This window comes from Urtica dioica, chromosome 3, assembly GCF_054948205.1.
Source record: "Urtica dioica subsp. dioica isolate 48M chromosome 3, U.dioica_male_clone48M_v1_H2, whole genome shotgun sequence".
Classification (NCBI taxonomy): domain Eukaryota; kingdom Viridiplantae; phylum Streptophyta; class Magnoliopsida; order Rosales; family Urticaceae; genus Urtica; species Urtica dioica.
In genome coordinates, this window is record NC_142758.1 from 45,211,731 (window position 1) to 45,233,192 (window position 21,462).

General features: G+C 35.8%; 3 protein-coding genes across 3 annotated transcripts; 1 reads left to right on the forward strand and 2 right to left on the reverse strand.

The window, feature by feature from the left end:
* Window positions 1-337: 337 nt before the first annotated feature.
* On the reverse strand, window positions 338-3,906 carry LOC149403081 (cyclic nucleotide-gated ion channel 1-like). The gene is made up of 7 exons (XM_089608620.1): window positions 3,383-3,906; window positions 2,664-2,873; window positions 2,266-2,555; window positions 2,075-2,186; window positions 1,787-2,005; window positions 908-1,141; window positions 338-814 (listed from the first exon to the last, which is right to left on the reverse strand). The coding sequence occupies exons 1-7, from the start codon at window positions 3,773-3,775 to the stop codon at window positions 338-340; spliced, it is 1,935 nt and encodes a 644-aa protein (XP_089464746.1). The 5' UTR covers window positions 3,776-3,906.
* A 3,218-nt stretch (window positions 3,907-7,124) lies between these two features.
* Window positions 7,125-8,135, forward strand: LOC149403082 (uncharacterized). The gene has a single exon (XM_089608621.1). It carries the CDS (start codon window positions 7,125-7,127, stop codon window positions 8,133-8,135), a length of 1,011 nt encoding a protein of 336 aa, XP_089464747.1.
* A 5,827-nt stretch (window positions 8,136-13,962) lies between these two features.
* On the reverse strand, window positions 13,963-14,920 carry LOC149403083 (uncharacterized). Its single transcript, XM_089608622.1, has 2 exons — window positions 14,794-14,920; window positions 13,963-14,697 (listed from the first exon to the last, which is right to left on the reverse strand). Exons 1-2 carry the CDS (start codon window positions 14,884-14,886, stop codon window positions 13,963-13,965), a joined length of 828 nt encoding a protein of 275 aa, XP_089464748.1. The 5' UTR covers window positions 14,887-14,920.
* Between the last annotated feature and the right edge of the window lie 6,542 nt (window positions 14,921-21,462).

Consider the following 21,462-nt stretch of genomic DNA (forward strand, 5'->3'; position numbering starts at 1 on the left):
AAAAAACTTCTCGTCACGACATTTAGGGACGACATTATCGTCGCTAATATCGTCGGTAAATATTTAGCGACGAATAAATCGTCGCTAAATATATTTAGGCACAGACATTTAGCGACGATAATAATCGTCGCTAAAATCGCCGCTAAATAGATTTAGCGACGATTATAGGGTTATTTAATTGTCAAATAAAATCCAAGCACATATAATTTCTTAAAACACAATCTATATCAAATGAAAACAGATTCACTATATCAATATATATATATATATATAGATATAAATATATATATATATATAGATATATATATATATATATATATATATATATATATAATACTTAGGTGTAACTGGTAACAATGGAAAATTTATTACTTTCCATAGCCATTTTGCTGCGAACAAAACGACGAAACCCCTTCTGCAAGGAAACCGCCGCAAAGGGCTTCAATCCCTCCGACATCGGGAACTTTGTCCAGCAATTCGTCAACACGCGCTCCAAATCCACGGCCATTAAAGCGAAACCCTCGACTTTCGTGTGACATTTGAGGTTTGATTTCGAGACCGGAAGTTCCGAGTACGAAGTCGTTCTCAGCCTCCACTCTAACAGCTCTTCTCCCCAGAAATCCCCCTTTTGAATTCGCTTCGTCGGAGAAGTCTCGCTCCCGAGGCTCCACAAGATGCCTTGTGTCACAAGCAACAAGAAATCAACGGGCTCTTCTTTGCGAAGCACGTAGCTCTTCTCCGCGTATACCGCCGGCTTCGCGTACATGCATATAATCTGGTAAGTGTGATCGTCCATGTTTTCTAGAATCGGAACCTAAAAAATAAGAACGAAGAAGATTATTAAGCTAACGCTAAGTTGACCACTTAGCCAAGAAACTAAAAAAATCGAAAAAAAGTAATGAAAAACCTTTTTCAAGATTGGGAAGCAGAGGAATTTCTTGATTGATAATCCGAGTTTGGTGGGAAGAATCGACATGAGATTTTCGACGTTAATGTCTTTTCCTTCAGCCAATCTCAGTCCTACATATCCCAAGATCTTCTTCTTCTTGTCGGCCTCAATCTCATTTTTTTTAATCCAAAGCTCAATGTTTCCATCGCGTCTCTTCTCATTCATAATCTTGGTCAACCACGACGATAAGCTCTGATAAAAAGTTTCCATACAAATGAGCGATTATAACATTCTTGTAATTAATGGTAAAAGAAGAAATTTGGATGAATTAAGTTAATATTCACAGTTTTTATACAAAAAAAGGAAACTAATTCACTTATACTTTCAAAATTGCTGTTTAGCCAACTTTCAGTAAATATTAGGTAAATAGTCTCATACTTGACGTATTTACATATATATTTTTTTTGCCGCAGTTAAGGCTTTTGACCGTGTAAATAATAGCTTATGACTATTTATAAAAAACACTTACTAAAAGTTGACTAAATAGCAAACCAGATATGTAAATAATGCTATATATAATGCACGCGATTCTATAACTTACTTAAATACTTATTCCATCTCAAGATCATGTCTAAAAAACTGCATGACTTGTGATCCAGACCATCATTTTAAATGAACTTGGTATCTACACAAAAGTATTTACGAGACGATTATATTTAAACCAGCTAAGAGACATACTTCTTGTGATTTATGTTAATTAAACATGGAATATGATTAATTAACTGTGGACCACATTTTGTGGTTTTTAATTAAAAATACACCGTATGTGAGTTATAGAAGAAATCCAAGTTGGACTTTTATTTAATTTTTCTGTAATAATGATACAATGAATCAAACCTCGCTGTTGTTGTCACCGTGCTCTTTAAAAAGAGTCCAGAAGCTCTTAACGTCGAAGTCTTCTTCGTTTTTGATGGAATGTTGAAGGTAGTGAAACAGAACTTTCTTCTTGTGAGACGGAAGATTGTGGCTTGCCAGAAAGGAGTCGATTTCGGGGAGCTTCTTGTTGATCTTCCTTCTCGCTTCCTCTGATTTTGTGGTCGCCAATTGCATGTACGTCTGCGATAACAGTTATTCAGACCTTGTTTATGTGTTAAGAGAGAGTGAGTGCGTAGTTGATGAATGAACCTGTAGATTTCCGATGAGGTATAAGAACAAAAGCAATCCCGTGATTGAGATGAGAATTGCAAACAGGTTCTCATACGCATCGCTTGTCGTCTCGAGGTTCTGCCCAAACGAGCTGCCCAAAAAAAAAAAACAAATCATAAACATAGGACAACTAAAAGTAGAAAAGAAAGTGGAAGTATGTATGTATTTACCTGAGATTTGACAAACCCCACCAAAAGCTGCGAGCTAATTTGGATGGGAAATCAGTTTCGTGGAGAATACCCGACTCCTCAGCATCGGAGAAGATTCCAAAGTCAAAGGCGGAGGAATTGGTCGGGTCAAAAGAGCAAAAGTTTTTCAAGAACGTCGTGTTTCTAATCAGACTCGGCGATTCGCAGTTGAAAGAAGGCTGTTGATCGCATATCGGCCTTTCTCTGCATGCCTGGTGCCAACACGTTGTCTCTCGGAATACTGAGTTAAAGTACCAAATTGCCCCAAATACCTAAAATACAGAATTTAGCAATTTAGCCATAATTTGTAATTTGAAGTTTTGCAACTGTTACGCAAGTTATTAACAAGATCAAAATCATATTTGTAGTTGCATACTTACATGGGCACCAATGATGTAATGCATAAAGAAGAAACCTGCGCGGACCCACACGTGCCGAGCCAGCAAGTCGAGACCCCTCCCGAGCTCTTTGGCCGATAAATACACTCGGATGAGTCGCGGGACATATTGCAAGATAAGAATCGAATTCATAATCCACCTTGTCGGGAGGTATCTTGATGCGGCAAACTTCGGAAAGTATCCCACTACGATCTGCGGGTGAAAACCTTACTTTAAGGTTAACTCGAAAACTTTCTTAACCGGTTAAAAATAACCAAATGTTAATTCTAACATAATTTTGTATGGAACTTTTAGCTATATAGCTATTTGACTAAATTTAACCTAATCAGTTAATTCTTTTACTTCGGATTGGTTCTTCGGACTGGTGGAATATTTCTTAATAAAATAAACCTTTACTATATTTTAAAAGCAAAGTGAATTATTGAATTACTAACCTAATTGCAAAAAAAATTATATAATTTTTTCATTCTTTGTACAAGCTCCTAATTTTTGTTTTAAAAAATTGTATATCAATACGCTGTTGCTGAGTTCAACAAACTTCAAATTTTGGCTCCGCCACTAAATACAACAACCCTACTATAGCGGAATTCCTCTTTCGAGTGTAATAAATGAGAGTAATTTTCATTTACTAACAGATTACTTAATATATATATATATATATATATATATGTGTGTGTGTGTGTGTGTGTGTGTGGACTGACATGAGGGATGGGAAGAAGGGCTAAGAAGTTGACGAACAGGTGGGACCACGGAAGCCCCGAAAAGAGCGACAGTTTGAGGTTGTCAGCCATCTTCCAGGCGTTTCGAAGGCGCATAAATATGTGAAGCAGCGGATATATGTCGGTGAGGGTTCGGAGAACGAGAGCGACGTGTCTCATGCGATCGTCCACGGCCAGGCATTTCTTCTCGGTGTTTATGATCGGAACGTAGAGGAATAGCGGGTCGATGATCAGCCCCAACACGCACGTGGCCAGGAATACCTTGTTCCACGTGTGTGGATACCAATTCCACGGGTTCACCAGCTTCGCAAGCTTCTTCGAGTTTCTAGAATCTTCTTCTTCTTCTTCCTTGCGTAAACGCGTGAATGCAGTCATGGCTGTTGCTTCTAGCTAGATAGCTAGTAATGGAATCTGATAGTAAAAACACAATTATATATCTACGTAAGTATGTATATGAAATGAGATTATAGTAAGTACTTTTGCACGAACACAATGAGTTGGCTTTCTTGCTGGACAAACCAAGTTCATATATAACACATTTATTGAGTAGCCGTCGTTCAAGCACCAACCTCGAAACACAGATGAGAGGAATATTCAACATTAATTATATTCTGTATTGGTCTTTGTCTTTGTCTTTTTTCAAGTCCCACTTGAGCAAACTAATCTAAATTTCAGTCCCACGATTGTTTATTTTTCGTTTCTTTTGGATTTTTTGTTTTAAACACAGATGAGAGGAATATTCAACATTTATATTCTGTATTTGTCTTTGTCTTTTTTCAAGTCCCGCTTGAGCAAACTAATCTAAAATTCAAAGTCCGACGATCGTTTATTTTTCGTTTCTTTTTTATTTTTGTTTTGATATATAACTTCGTAAAACAAAAAGAAATCATGGGATAGAGAAACCACGGTATAGAGAAACAGTGGGTGCGACGTGCGAGCGAAGAAAAAATAACTCTATTAAACTCTATTTTGCAAGCAAGACGTAGATATTGATCGGTCTCGATAAAATTTCTTGTCACAATTTTTTTTATAACCTAATATTATTGTGCTAATATATTCCTTATTTTATTATAAGTATCCGATCTAAATATACTTTTAAAGCCAACACAGTATTTATTTGCATGATTAGTGAAACAAAATGCACATGGACACCAAACATTCTTCCGCACTCTGTCTTAATTTAATTTGAATGATTTTAAATATGTTTCAACTAAAAAAATAGGCCACTGTAGTAAATTAGTCATTTGGAAATATTGTTTTTATTTTATTTTTTTAATTAGTCAATATTTAGTTAATATTGCAATATAATAAAGGTCATTATATACGCTTATATATGGTTACTGGTCTACATTTTCAAGATAAATTAATAAAAATGAAATTGGACGAATTAGAAAGGAAATACAATTACTTAATGATAACTAAAAAAAAACTAATTCATCATATCACACGTTTTTAGAAATTAGTTATTTATTATTACTCTCTCTCTCTCTCTCTCTCTCTCTCTCTCTCTCTCTCTCTCTCTCTCTCTCTCTCTCTCTCTCTCTCTCTCTCTCTTCAAACCATCATAAAAAAAAAACAAAAATGTTGTAGTTATTTTATATGTTCTTAGTGATTAATTTTGGTAAATAATGAATACTAGGCACACAGTTTAACATATAAAATAATAATGGTTAAATTCGTAGCACATTGTAAATAATGGTAAATTTTGATAAATATTGAATTTACATATACATGCAAATTTCACGTAGATTACCTATTAACATAAATAAAGTGTCGACATTACAACTTTATGATAAATGAAACAAAATTGAACAATAAAATGTCCAAGTTTCATTTTAATTTATTGCGGACTAGTGCACTTTTTTTTTTTTTTTTTTTTTTTTTAATAAAATGAAACTTTAGCTACTTTTTAAGAGAATGATGGGTTATTGAACTACTATCTTAACTGCCCCAATATTAAAAGAGATTATTACACAAGTATGACATTCTCAATAATTTTGGACCAAAATTCAATAAATCTATTTTAATCTAAAAGTATGACTAATTATTTGTATATACCTTTTTAATCATTTTCTTCAACAACTTCTTCTTCTTCTTCTCTCTCTCGCGCGCGCCTGTGGGTGATTTTTTTGTTTTTGTTTTTTAAATCCTCACGGCGTTCTCATAGAACCGTTTGGAGATTTTTTGTTTTTATTTTTTTTATTTGAAGAATCTATAAATTCTTTTGAAGATTTATTGACATGGATGTCAATACATCTTCAAAGATTCTGGGAATTCGTTTGAAGATTTTCAGAATTCGTTTGAAGATTCTTGGTCTGTTGAAGATTTATTGACTCCATAAAATTTATTGATAAAAATGTCAGTAAATCTTCAAATGAATTCATAGAATCTTTAAATATTTATGGACATCCTTGTCAATAAAGTGACAAAATATCAATAAATCTTCAAACAAATTTTCAGATTTTTCAAATGAGAACAAAAAAAAAAAATCTTCAAACGGTTCTATGAGAACGAAGGTGAACATCATGAGGATTCAGCAATTCAAAAATAAAAAAAATCAGGCACGCACGAGAGAGAGAGAGAGAGAGAGAGAGAGTTAAAAAGTAAATACATAAATGAGTGGTTATATTTTTGGATTAAAACAGACTTATTGGATTTTGGTCCAAAATTATTGGGAATGTCATACTTGTGGTCTAATCCCATATTAAAACCTAATTGATATAAAATCTGAGTGATGTTTTTGTTAAAAAAACATGTTAAAGGCGAAGTTAGAGAGCAGTCTTACACAAATTCATTAATGTTGTGAAAAGACCTAAATCAGTTAAATGGCAAGACTGTTTACATATATGAAGTCCTAAGTAGAAAAAATATAGTCGTTGAATTCTTTGTTACATATTTAAACTTCCTGCATAACTCAAATCAGTTGTGCGTTATTTTTATTAGTTGTAAGGCTATGTTTCTCTTACATTACTTCTTGAGTGGTTTGTTGGAAATTGAGTAATATTAAATAGGTGTTTTAATCATTTAAAGCTCAATTTTAAATTGTTCACTAAAAGAAAAAATAGTGTGTTGTTGATTGAGAGAGTGAGTTTGTGTGTGGGAAAGAGTCCCACATGGAACAAACAATAAGGTGAAGAGCACCTTATATATGTTGCATTTAATAACCATGAGTAAACAAGTGGATAAGGGGAGAGTGTGCCATGTGGATGTGAGGTGGCGGACCTATGCTTCATTTCACGTTCACACCCGCCCTCGCCGGTGTCGCCAGCGTAGAGGCGTTAGTGGCGCTTTGTAGGCGCACGTTGGCACTTCGGCGCGGCGATTCTCGCCAACGGTCGCGCCTCCTCATTTGGTAGTTATTTTTTGTTACCGTTCGAACCAACGGTCACGTCGCTTCGAAACGAACGGTCGTTTGGCCAACGGTCATGTCGTTTGCGACTATAACCGTCGTTCGAACGAAACAATGCGTCTGTTCGTCGAACCTCTTCACGAACAGGTACGATTGCTTATATAATCCGACTTCGGATTCAGAAATCGACACAGGCTTTCGAACCAACTTTCTCTCTTCCCGAAACACTAATCCAGAAACACCGTTCTTGCTTATTTTCGGATTTTCACTCTGTCTTGGTGCAGTCTGAATTAGGCTTGTCGTATCCTGCGGTATTCTTGTACAGAACCTTAAGACATTTTGGGGTACTCGAAATACTATAAGGAAAGCGTTCCTATGGGTGATTCAAGCATCGACGTCTTCAATTTCGAAGAATTATCTAACAATCTTATAGTATCTTGTGCTATGGCTACCGAGGCGTCTGTTTCGAGTCTGAAAGTGATGAGCCAGGACTTCGTCAAGTTGGACCGCTTCGACGGCACCAATTTCACCCGCTGGCAGGACAAGATGCGGTTCTTCCTCACCTCCATGAAGATCTTCTACGTGCTCGACCCGACGTTGGTGCCTATTCCGGAGCCGACGGACAATGATGATGAAGAACTCAAGGCGGAACGGAAGAAGCGTCAAGAGGACGAGTTGCTGTGCCGGGGACACATTCTGAACACTTTGTCGGACCGACTCTACGATCTCTACACCGACAATCCTTCGGCGGTCGAGATATGGAAGGCTCTCGAGTACAAGTTCAAAGCGGAAGAAGAAGGTACCAAAAAGTTCCTTGTCGGTGTAGAGATGTTTGATGACAAGCCTATACTTGCTCAAGTTCATGAACTGCAAGTTATCGTCAACAAATTGAGGACTGTGAAGATAGATGTTCCGGAGACTTTCCAAGTTGGTGCGATTATTGCGAAGTTGCCCAATTCGTGGAAAGGCTATCGGAAGAAACTTCTTCACAACACCGAGGACTTCTCTTTGGAGCAAATCCAGAAACATCTTCGAATCGAGGAGGAATCGAGGATGAGAGAGAAGACGACGGATGCCGGTACTTCCAAGGCCAATGCGGTGAACGCTAAAGGCAAGAGGAAGAGGAATGGCAAGGAAGGATATTCGGGTTCCAAAAAGGACTCGAAGAAATTCAAGCATTCCGGAAAATCCACGTCCGGTAACAAGCCCGTGTCCAAGGGGTCCAAAGGGGGTTGCTATGTGTGTGGCAAACCCGGTCACTATGCTCGAGATTGTCGACACCGCAAGACGGAAGAGAAAGAAGTCGACGCCACTATGACCGATACTAACATAGTCGCTACATTGAGCGAACTCATGGCGGTCAACGGCAAGGCTCAAGGGTGGTAGTACGACACTTGTGCTACCGTTCACGTCACCTATGATAGGGCTGCCTTCAAAACCTATTCTGAAGTCAACGATGGACAAGCGGTTCAGATGGGAAATGAGCATCGCTCTCAAGTTGTCGGCATCGGAAACATGGATCTCAACTTCACCTCCGGGAAGACGGTCACTTTGACCAATGTTCTCCATGTTCCGGATATGTGTAGGAACCTAGTTAGTGGTGATCTCCTAGGCAAACCGGGGATCAAATCTGTGTATGAGTCGGGCAAGCTTATCTTGACCCGTAATGGTGTATTTGTTGGGAAAGGCTATTCCAGTGAAGGGATGGTCAAACTATGTATTATTGACAATGTTATTAATGAAATTTCTCCTTCTGCTTATATGGTTGATTCCGTTTCTTTATGGCATAGTAGATTAGCACATATTGGTTTTAGCACTATGAAAAGGTTAATTAAATGTGGTTTAATTTCGTGCAAATCTGATAAATTAGATAAATGTGAAATATGTGTGAAATCTAAAATGATAAAGAAACCGTTTTATAGTGTAGAGAGAAATTCTAAGTTGTTAGATCTTATACACTCTGATTTATGTGAATTTAATGGCATGTTAACCCGTGGGGGAAATAGGTACTTTATTACCTTTATTGATGATTGCTCTAGATTTACATATGTGTTTTTATTGAAACATAAAGATGATGCTTTTAATGCTTTGAAGGTGTATAAGGCTGAATTAGAAAATCAATTAGGAGTTAATATTAAAGTCCTTAGAAGTGATAGGGGTGGTGAATATTTTCCTAGTGATTTTAATGCGTTTTGTGACGAAAATAGTATTGTTCATGAATGTTCCGCACCTAGAACACCACAACAAAACGGTTTAGCCGAACGTAAAAATAGGACACTTCAAGAGATGATAAATGCCATGTTAATGCATTCTGAATTACATTTCAGTTTGTGGGGTGAAGCTTTACTTTCCGCATGTCATATTTTAAACCGTATTCCTTTAAAGAAAACCCAAATATCTCCGTACGAGGTATGGAAAGGGCGAAAGCCTAATATTGGGTATTTCAAAGTGTGGGGGTGTCTAGCCTACTACAAAAACATGGATCCTAAAAGGACCAAGTTGGGTCCTCGAGGGATACGAAGTGCTTTTGTTGGCTATGCTACGAATAGCAAGGCATATAGACTTCTAAACTTAGAGTCTAATGTCATAGTAGAATCCCGAGATGTGGAATTCTTTGAGAATCTTAACTCGAAAGAAAAAGAATCTCAAAATTCCACTAATGAAGAACCTCGGGAGGAAAGTTCTTCTAGGGTAGTTGTAGAACAACCCGAACTTCGGATAAGCAAAAGAGTCCGTAAGACTAAGGATTTAGGACCTGACGAAATAGATTCTCGCCTAATTTCTTTTTACCTAGTAGAAGGAAATAGAGAGAGTTTTGCTCGAAAGATTCCTATTATTCTTCTTATTGAAGATGATCCTAAGACTTATAATGAAGCTATGGCTTCTCGAGACTCCGCCTTTTGGAAGGATGCTATCCAAGATGAAATGGATTCTATTATGTCAAATCACACTTGGGAGATTTTCGATCTACCCAAAGGGTCGATACCTATTGGGTGTAAGTGGGTGTTCCGAAAGAAGTACCATAGTGATGGTACTCTTAACACTTACAAGGCTAAATTAGTAGCCAAAGGATTTCGACAACGGGAAGGAATTGATTACTTTGACACATATGCACCGGTAGCAAGGACAACAACAATTAGAGTGTTGTTTGCCTTGGCTTCTTTGTATAACCTCAATGTTCATCAAATGGATGTAAAGACGGCATTCTTAAATGGAGATCTCGATGAGGAGATTTACATGGAGCAGCCGGAAGGTTATGTGCTTCCGAGTAATGAACAAAAGGTTTGCAAACTTGTTAAATCCTTATATGGATTAAAACAAGCACCCAAACAATGGAATAAAAAGTTTGACTCAGTCATACTTTCGAATGGATTTGTTCCTAACGTTTGTGACAAGTGTTTGTACACAAAGGTGCGTGGTAACCTTGTGATCTTCCTATGTCTCTATGTTGATGATATGTTGATCATTAGCAATGAGATGAAAGGAATATTAGAAACGAAGAGGTTTCTATTTTCCACTTTCAAAATGAAAGATCTTGGACAAGTTGATACTATTTTGGGTATCAAGGTTCGTAGAACCAGTGGGGGTTATGAACTTAGTCAATCACACTATGTTGAAAAAGTGCTTGATAAGTTCAAACATTTAAAGTTCAAAGAAGTGAACACCCCATTTGATCCAAGTGTAAAACTTGAAAAGAATGATGGAAGGGCTGTGGCTCAATTGGAATATGCTAGTGTTGTTGGTTGTCTTATGTACTTGATGCAATGTACTCGACCAGACATAGCATTCGCCGTTAGTAAAATGAGTAGATTTACTAGCAATCCAAGTGCCGAGCATTGGAAGGCCATTGGCAGAATTTTTGGATTTCTTTTGAAAACCAAAAATCTTGGACTTCAATACGGTCAGTTTCCTGCCGTACTAGAAGGATATACTGACGCAAGTTGGATATCGAGTGTCGGAGATAACAAATCTACGACGGGATGGGTGTTTACACTTGCCGGTGGGGCAGTTTCTTGGAAATCAAAGAAACAAACTTGTATCACTCATTCGACCATGGAATCAGAGTTCGTGGCTCTTGCTTCCGCAGGTCAAGAGGCTGAATGGTTGAGAGATCTTCTTTTAGAAGTTCCATTGGCTAAAGACAATATATCAACCGTGTCGATACATTGTGATAGTCAATCAACTTTAGCCAGAGCATACAGTGAAGTGTATAATGGAAAGTCTAGACATATTAGTCTTAGACATGACTATGTGAGGAAATTGATCAAAGATGGAATCATTTCGCTCACATATGTGAGATCAAGCTTTAATATTGCTGATCCGTTCACTAAACCTCTTGCAAGAGATTTGGTGAAATCAACCTCGAGAGGTATGGGTCTTAAACTCCTTGAGTAGTGATCTGGCAATGATGGCAACCCAACCTAAGGTTAGGAAATGACTAACATTAGGTTCAATGGGTACGAACAAGTCATTGAATTGGATATTCGTAACATTATATAATAATGTTGACTGTTACAATCGGGAGGTTGAGTTTCTTCATTCTGAATGAAGTTCAGTCTTGAGGACAAGTATCTATACGTAACAGAGATACTGTAAGAACTTCACCTATGTGAATTTCGGGATGGTGTCGTCCCAAAGTGAGAGTTGGAGTTTCTCTCATGAAAAATTCACGGGACAGGATGAGCACATGGCAATTAACGGTGCTAAGCGTGTGATATAGGCAAAGAACACTAAAGGGTGTGTGTTGAGTAACACCGATTTTATCACAAGGAAAATAGGTTCAAAGCCTAGCTACCTAATTTCCGATAAAGTCTTGTGTTGCTTATACTAAGGATAAGTTCAAATCGAAAGATACCTATCTGTACTAACACTCTTTGTCTCTTTTTTGGATTCTATTTAGTCTTTTCTGAACAAGTGGGGGATTGTTGGAAATTGAGTAATATTAAATATGTGTTTTAATCATTTAAAGCTCAATTTTAAATTGTTCACTAAAAGACAAAATAGTGTGTTGTTGATTGAGAGAGTGAGTTTGTGTGTGGGAAAGAGTCCCACATGGAACTAACAATAAGGTGAAGAGCACCTTATATATGTTGCATTTAATAACCATGAGTAAACAAGTGGATAAGGGAAGAGTGTGCCATGTGGATGTGAGGTGGAGGTGAGGTGGCGGACCTATGCTTCATTTCACGTTCACACCCGCCCTCGCCGGTGTCGCCACCGGCGACAGCGGCGTCTGGCTCGGGCTCGGGCTCGGGTTACCGTTCGAACCAACGGTCACGTCGCTTCGTAACGAACGGTCGTTTGGCCAACGGTCGTGTCGTTTGCGACTATAACCGTCGTTCGAACGAAACAATGCGTCTGTTCGTCGAACCTCTTCACGAACATGTACGATTGCTTATATAATCCGACTTCGGATTCAGAAATCGACACAGGTTTTCGAACCAACTTTCTCTTTTCCCGAAACACTAATCCAGAAACACCGTTCTTGCTTATTTTCGGATTTTCACTCTGTCTTGGTGCAGTCCGAATTAGGCTTGTCGTATCCTGCGGTATTCTTGTACAGAACCTTAAGACATTTTGGGGTACTCGAAATACTATAAGGAAAACGTTCCTATGCGTGATTCAAGCCTCGACGTCTTCAATTTCGAAGAATTATCTAACATGGTTGTGATATCGGATTAGAGATCAAGTTTAGTTCTTTATTTTCAGAGAAAGTTAAAACAACTAATAAGGAATAACAAAGACATTCTCCATTTTGGATATAAATATCACATAATACTAATTTTACTAGTAACGTTGTTGACTAAGTTGCAATCTAATAGTTTTAAGTGGCCTACTAAAAAAAAGTTAAGAAAGTCGAGTATTTCCAAGTCATTTCATTACAGTTTATTCTAAATAAAGGAACGTGATTCTATTCTCATTATCCAGAGGGAATCTACATTTGAGGTAAACACACGTAATATAATAGTAATATTTTATCATAAACAGATTAGTATTTGATTAATCTTCTCCAACTCAGTACAAGTGAGCATAAAAAATGGCACAGTCAGTAGGACCGTTTACGTGATGACTAATTAGTTTCAGACTTTAAATATTCCAACGCCGAATTTATGTTTACCTAAACCTATTAAAAACAAGGTTGCCATTTCGTTAGAGAAAATTTTAAATTACTTCGACTTATAAATGTTGAGATTGGATTTTTGTCTTAACCGGTTAACAGTTTACCATTTACATAATTATAATTTTCTCAATTATAATGAGAAAAAACTATATTAAATAGTGGAATATTTTTAATTAAAATTATAGTGAAATTTAAGCTTATATCTCACATGAAGAAATTAAAGTCTATTGAAGACAAGGACAAAGATATAAAGCTACGTACACTAAATCAAAATAAAACATGTGGTGAAAGATGATATATATGAGTTTACGCACCATCCTTATCGTCGGCAATTTTGACTCACTCCCACATCACTAGGCTTTATATTCTGACTCACTTGTTTTGTGACATGCGACTTTTTTTTTTCTTTGTTTTTATAATAACCCAAGAATTTTGCCAAGCTGACTTCGGTTTCCAAGTCACCCTGGAAATCTCGAGGAAGTGGTTCTCTCTCACATGCATGCAAGGATGTGTCCTCGTCTCTCACATGCATGCAAGGATGTTTCCAAGAATTAATTTTCCAAGCTGACAAGGATAAATAAATTTGTCCTTGTCTTTTGTTGATTAATATTTGTGTCTAATCTCTTTTTCTCTTCAGCTAAGAACTGCTTTATGTGACAAACGACATCATTTTTACAGCCATGCCTAAAGGCTTCTCCTATCACACGGCATCCCGCTATATTTGCCGTGTGATATGCTCCAACCATACTGCAATTGTATCACCAAATATAGTGTGTGATACAGTGCCACGCTATATTTGCAGTGGCACTGTATCACACGGCAAAGTTTTTTTTTTTTTTTTTTTTTTAAATCCTTTTAATAACACATTAAACATTAGTTATATATATATATATGTATATATTAACCCTATAATTATTTATAAAACACCAAAACTCATAAATTGACAACAAAAAATACATTAAAATAAACTTCAAGTAAAACATAAAAAATTTAAACATAGATTACAAAGTTTAAATTAAACACACAAAATAAAATAAAAACTAAAAACAATAACATAATTTTAAAATACATAGTAAAAACTTAAAACACAATTTAATAACGGGGAAAATTATTTCCAGTTTCGTCACGATAATTATAATACTGAGTGTAATCTTGATTTTGATCTCCTTGAGTTTGATCTCCCTGAGTTTGATCTCCCTGAGCTTGATCTTCATGAGCTCGATTTTGTTGATAATTAGATGCTCGATATTGAGATCCATAATATTCAGAACCTTCTCCTTGTTCTTCATATTGGTTCGTCTGTGCTCTTTTTTGCATAATTTTTTCTTTTTCTTTTACTAGAAATTCACGCATATTTGGGTCGGATATAGTATCCAAATTCATGAATAAAATTTTATTCTCTTCTTTCATTTGAGCTAGCTCAATTTTTTTCTTTCGAAGTTCATTTTTTTGTCTCTGAACTTCAATTCTATCAATATTAGAATCTTTAATAATTCGGACAAGACTCTCATTTTTGTCCATCATTTTTTTAAATTCTTCAGCATCTTTTTGTTGTTTCTTTGCTTTTTTTACACCCATTGGTCTTCCAGATAAATTGCAAGTGCCTTCTTGATCGTTCATGTTAAGATCAAATGAATTCATACCGGGGGTTACAGGTGACTCGGTAGAAAATGATGACGATGACGGATGGTTAAGACCCGGGGACTCGGTATTTGAGCTGTTACCAGCAAATTTCTCAATTCCCTTAAGAATAGGCCACACATGGTCGAATTTGAAGCCCCTCTTGTATTTGGCATCCTCTACCAATAACATCTTCGCTAGAGTTAACTATTACATATTGATAAAAAAATGATGATAAAAAGTTAGTTAGTACAAATAAAAAATAAATATAATGTATACAAATTCGATAAAATAAATACTTACAATGTCTTGTTCCGAAGCACCGTTGGGATTCTTATTTTCAATCTGGTTAATACATCCCCTTAGTTTCGAAACAGCAGAAAGAATGGTTGCCATTCTAGTTTCTAAAGATCTTCTTGGTCTAACTTTTTGGATTCCATTTGAGTGATACTCTGTTTCAATTCTTGCCCAAAATTGATCCTTTTTTTGGGAAATCCCTATGATTGGGTTTTGAGAAATATCAATATAGGTTTGACACAAGAGTATATCTTCTTGAACAGAGTATGAAGAACTGCGACTAGAAGTCATGTTTAGGGTTATGAGGTGAAGAATGAATTTGTGAGGAAAAGGGTTGAGGAGTAAGTCTTATTTATAGAAATTGAACGGCTAGATTTTATAAATGCAACAGCTAGATTTTAGATCTAAAATTCAATGGTCCGGATCTATTTGTTTGTTTCTGATAATGCTCAGAGACAAGATGTGACAGAAATTGAACGGCTAGATTTTAGATCTAAAATTCAATGGTCCGGATCTATTTGTTTGTTTCAGATAATGCTCAGAGACAAGATGTGACAGAAATTGAACGGCTAGATTTTAGATCTAAAATTCAATGGTCCGGATCTATTTGTTTGTTTCTGATAATGCTAAGAGACAAGATGTGACAGAAATTGAACGGCTAGATTTTAGATCTAAAATTCAATGGTTCGGATCTATTTGTTTGTTTCTGATAATGCTCAGAGACAAGATGTGACAGAAATTGAACGGCTAGATTTTAGATCTAAAATTCAATGGTCCGGATCTATTTGTTTGTTTCTGATAATTCTAAGAGACAAGATGTGACAGAAATTGAACGGCTAGATTTTAGATCTAAAATTCAATGGTCCGGATCTATTTATTTCTTTCTATAAATGATGAGTTTCATACTTGGAAAAATATCACCTCCTTCTTTACCGTATACTTCTTCTCAGAAAAAACGATGAATTTTCAATATGGTAGTTCATCTTACATACCATCTTCTTCCTCTTCTTCTTCTTCAGATAATGAATATTATGAAGATCTAGAAAACAAAGTCATATCTCAAATTACTGAGAATAACAATTTCATGCTAAATCGTATGCTAAATACCGAAGGCTCTCATCGTGGATCTATTCCTGGTCATATCGTTATCAACCGTGATCGGGAACAAGCCGCTCGCAATCTCTTCAACGACTATTTTGCAGAGAATCCTCGATTCCCAGAGACAATGTTCCGACGAAGATTTCGAATCAGCCGAGCATTATTTCTTCAAATTCATGATGCTGTGCAAAGGCATGACAATTACTTTGTCCAACGAAGAGATGGACTCGGTAAACTCGGGTTATCTAGTTTGCAAAAACTAACAGCCGCTTTTCGAATGTTGGCACATGGATCACTGGCAGACTCCACCGATGAGTATATCAAAATTGGCGAGTCCACAACTTTGGAATGCTTGAAGAGATTTTGCCGTGCTATTGTCGAGGTGTTTGGAGGCCATTATCTTCGAGCACCTAATGCTAATGACGTTGCAAGACTTCTCCACATTAATGAGCGTCGAGGATTTCCAGGTATGTTGGGTAGTTTAGATTGTATGCATTGGAAATGGAAAAACTGCCCAACAGCTTGGGGAGGTCAATATGATGGACGTAGTGGATCTCCTACGATTATTTTAGAAGCTGTAGCTGATTATGATCTTTGGATATGACATGCATACTTCGGTCTACCAGGATCTAATAATGATATTAATGTGCTAGAGGCATCTCATCTTTTTGCTAATCTTGCTGAGGGTACTGCTCCACCGGCCAATTATGTCATTAATGGAAAAGAATATAACATGGGTTATTATCTAGCCGATGGCATATACCCAAAATGGTCGACCCTTGTTCAAACTATTCCCGATCCACGTGGTAAAAAAAAGGTTATTTGCAATGAAGCAAGAAGCATGTAGAAAGGATGTGGAGCGTGCATTTGGAGTGTTGAAGTCAAGATTTGCAATTGTGGCCGGACCATCCCGCTTTTGGAGTAAGAAAGTGTTACATGATATCATGACATCTTGTATTATTTTACATAATATGATAATAGAAGATGAACGCGATGTTAATCCAACCATTGAAGAACGAGCCGAAGTTCCAAATGCTGAGGTTGAGATGGCAGACGATGAAGATGCTCGATTTCAACAATTCTTAGGTCGACACCGACAAATCAAGAACAGAGACGCTCACATTGAACTTCGAAATGCATTAATTGAGCACTTGTGGAATGAATATACTAATTCTGATAATTAGTACGATGTAATCTATCTTTCAAATGTATGTTTTTATGTTGAATTATTTAAATGTAATATTTTTAGTAATGTTATTTTTATTTATCTTTTTTTATTTATCTTAATTTTTGTTAAATATTGGTAAATACTAAATTATTTTAATCACTTAATTAAAAAATATCACCATTATAATTATTTATTGAAATATTTATTAATAAAGAGATTGTTTTATTTTAATAATATAATAATGGTGAATAGTATTTTTAGTGTGAAATTTGGTGTTGTGGTTGGAGTTGGAAAAAAATTTGGTGCTAAATCAACACAAAAGTTGTGTTGAATTAACACCAAATATAGAAAATGGGTTGGAGTTGCCCTAATGTCACATATGTTGGATCCATTGTTTTGAAGCCCACAACGTGGGTTTGTAGTGTGAAACAATTATGACCCAAGTGTATTAATATCCATTTGTTTAATAATAAATAAGATAAATTTTATTGGTTAATAAATAAAATGTAACTTCCCTTTATACCCTGATGATAGATCTATATAAAGAGAAACCCTAGGGATTGGTCCTCTCTCAACCTATTACGTAGTTTTCTTCTGCCATAAAAAAAAAGCTCTGAAGTCCAAAGAGATCAAGAGAGATAAATCAATTCCGGTGATCATCCGCTGCTGTCATCGTCACTCTCGTCATGGATCGAAGTAGGTTTTTCTCAATCTTTAATATTCTATGAAAATCATCTAGTTCTAAGATCTTGATTAATTGAGATCGTTTAAATTATGCTTACATGTGGTATCAAAGCTTTGATTGTGAACATGTGATTTTTCAATTATGATTTATTATTTACTTAGACGTTTCAAATATTAAATCAATGGTATTTTATCCGATCTTTGACATTCATATTTTTCCTTTGCGATTGTTTGAATTTCGTTTATGTCATCACCGAATTGAGTGAATTGTTTTTGCATGTGTAACGTCGGTTATTTCTAATTATGAAATTATTAGAAACAGGGTCTTTGCAATTGTGATGGTTTCTGTGATAGTTTTACACCTGTTGCTTTGTTGCTTGATAATAGATTATTAGATCAAATTGATATTATGTTCGTCAGAGATATAGTGCATTAAATATTATTGTATTATGAATGAGCAACTACTTTTTTTGATGCGCTTTAATTGAGTTATGTGCATCAATTTTTGTTCTGTATTAGTCATGTATCTATGTAAGAATTGGTAAGGTTTATGTATGGCGATTATCATGTGCATGACGTTTATAGCATTAAGGCTTTATTGTGTCAGCTTTGAAATTGAAGTGTGAAATTGCTATGGTATCATTGTTTGTGACTATGTGTATTAGTCAGATAAAATATACAGTTTATGAATCAATTATAATTTTTTTTTTTGGTAGTCATGCAATTAAGTCAATTGCCTATTAGAAATTAAGTAAAGTAGATTCGGTTATAAATGAATATAACGTTTTGGCTATTAAAGTATATATCTTTTAATATATTCATTTTTAAAGAAATTTAGATTTGCTAAACTAATTTATCACTGCTAAATCTTTTGACATTCGCTAGTTATTTTATTTTGATATCTATACATTATGTTCAATTTGTTAGTTAGCCACCAAAGTGGCCGAATTAGAAAAATATTGGATATCAAATTAAAATAAATTCAATTACTCATGTTTATGTGTTGCTTATAAAACAAATGACATTATGATATTTTAAGATTGTGTCATGAGTAAATTGAAGTTCATGGTTATAAAATATTTATGGATCGGCCAAAGGTTGATTATTCGTTTTATAATTTATGAACATTATCGTGGTCAATTGATATGCTTGGTTAGGTATGTTTAGTATATCCAAAGATTGCAAATATATCTAATTCAAGTATGTCAATAACCTATTATGTGAAAAAATTATTTTTAGCATCATTTATGTATACGTCACTGTATATTTTGTTGTTCTGCCCAAATGTGACTTCAATATGTACCTTATGTTTATTTCACATGTTCTAAATCTGTACTATAGATTAGGTTTATTACTCAAAGCATTAATGTGTGAGCATATATTATTTATTTTTACAGACTCTTTTCATGTTTCTCTTCAGTCGCAAGCCACGTCTGTTATTAAGTTCAATAGTCTTAATTTCTCTGAATGGTCTGAACAAAGTCCAGTTTCACCTCGGTGTTCTGGATCTTGATTCGGCACTCTTAAGTGAGAAACTTGCTGCTCTAACTGATGCTAGCAGCGCTGACCAAAGATCATTCCATAAAGCTTGGGAAAGATCTAACAGACTGAGCCTAATGTTTTATGCGAATGACTGTAGAAGACAACATCAAGTCCACATTTAAGAAAACTGAAAATGCTAAGGAATTTATGAAATTTGTGGAAGAAAGCTCTCAGTCCGACTCGGTTGATAAGTCACGGGCTGGGGCACTAATGGATAGTTTAACCACCATGAAGTTTGATGGTTCTCGTACCATGCATGAGCATGTTGTCGAAATGAAGAACATTGCAGCAAGACTGAAGACCATGTGAATGGAAGTGAATGAAAATTCCCTAGTAACGTTCATCCTCAATTCCTTACCTCCTGAGTATGGCACATTTCATGTGCATTACAACACTCTGAAGGATAAATGGAATGTGCATGAATTACAAACTATGATCATTCAAGAGGAAGCGAGGCTTAAGAAATCGGAAAATCATTCTGCCAATCTCGTTGGTCATAAAAGGGCTAGAAAGAAACCATGGAAGACTGGAAAAGGCAAGCAAGGACTATCAAAGCTTAATGAGTCATCTGTCCAAATCCACAAGAAGGAACTAAGCAATGATGCGTGCCAGTTCTGTAAAAAGACTGGGCACTGGCAGAAAGATTGCCCAAACCGTAAGACATGGTTCGAAAGAAAGGGTAAGCCTAGTGCTTTTGTATGTTTCGAATCAAATTTTGCTGAAGTTCCTTATTATACTTGGTGGCTTGATTCTGGTTGTACCACTCATGTTTCAAATACGATGCGGGGATTTCTTACGACCCAAACCATTAGCCAAAATGAAAAATTCATCCTCATGGGAAACAGAGCCAAAGTCCAAGTTGAAGCCATTGGAACCTATCGTTTAGTCCTAGACACTGTGCATCATTTAGACCTTTTTTAAACTTTTTATGTTCCTTCTATTTCTCGCAATTTGGTTTCCATATCTAAACTCGATAAAGCCGGGTACTCTTTTAATTTTGGGAATGGATGTTTCAGTTTATTCAAACAAAATCTTTTCTTGGGTTCTGGTATTCTTTGTGATGGTTTGTACAAACTAAAGCTTGATATTCTTTTTGCTGAAACTCTTTAACCGTGTATCATAATGTTGGTACTAAACGTGGTTTATCTAGTGAATCATATGCTTACTTGTGGCATAAACTGTGACGACCCGACTTTTCGGACCGTCTTACTTAACTTACTTTTTAAACCTTAGAAAATTCTTTAGAAAACTTGGAGGAATTTTTTTTTATAAAACACATCGAATCAAGGTGAACTAAAATTTTGAAGATATTAAAAAGAAACAAAAGCATTTAAGAAAAATATGAAGATTTCATATTGAACACTTCATGAGAAGTACTTAAGCAAAATTGAAAATACAAATTTAAAACAAAACATAACATCAAATATACTAAAACGTAATCCATAATCCAAATCTCAACCAAAATATAAAACTCTTTGAAACTTCGAAGTTAATGAAAATAAAAACCTTTAAAAATTATTTCTTAAAAACTCGTAGCGGAAGACTTATTTCTTAATAATGAAAACAAAACTTTAAACCTTATTTCTTAATAACTTGTAGCGGAAGACTTAATTCGTGAATGGAATCCATGACCCAACCCTCTCGCTATCGACGCCGTTAGTCCGCCCTGCTCAGTTCCTTGTAAGATATTTACCTACAACACAGACGTATATTTTTTTTCGAAGAGATGAGCTTACGCTCAGCGAGAATAATATAAAGCTCACAAAATAAAGTAATGCAATGCATGAGCCGGTTATTAGTATTTTAAACTAATTGATGACTTGATCTTTCTTTTCTTGATTCTATCAACTTTTAGTTCGGGGTGCCCCTAGGGTAGTCATACCTATTTCAGTGATCACCTTAGAGACGAAGATATGGGGTTGCAAGGCCCACACTTCGCTCAATCTAGCTAATAAACTTATTAGGGCCTCGGCCCGAGAAATTTCCCCATTTGAGTCTCGGCCCGAGAAATTCTCCATAATACCTCCGTAGCTCGAGGCGGTATGACTCCCTTGCTTAACTTTATCTTTTCACTTTGAACCTTACGTTACATACTGATATGACATGAGCATAAATTTTTCTATATATATCCTCATACAAAAACGTGACTAGAATAAAATATGTATCTCAAATCTACTTTAACA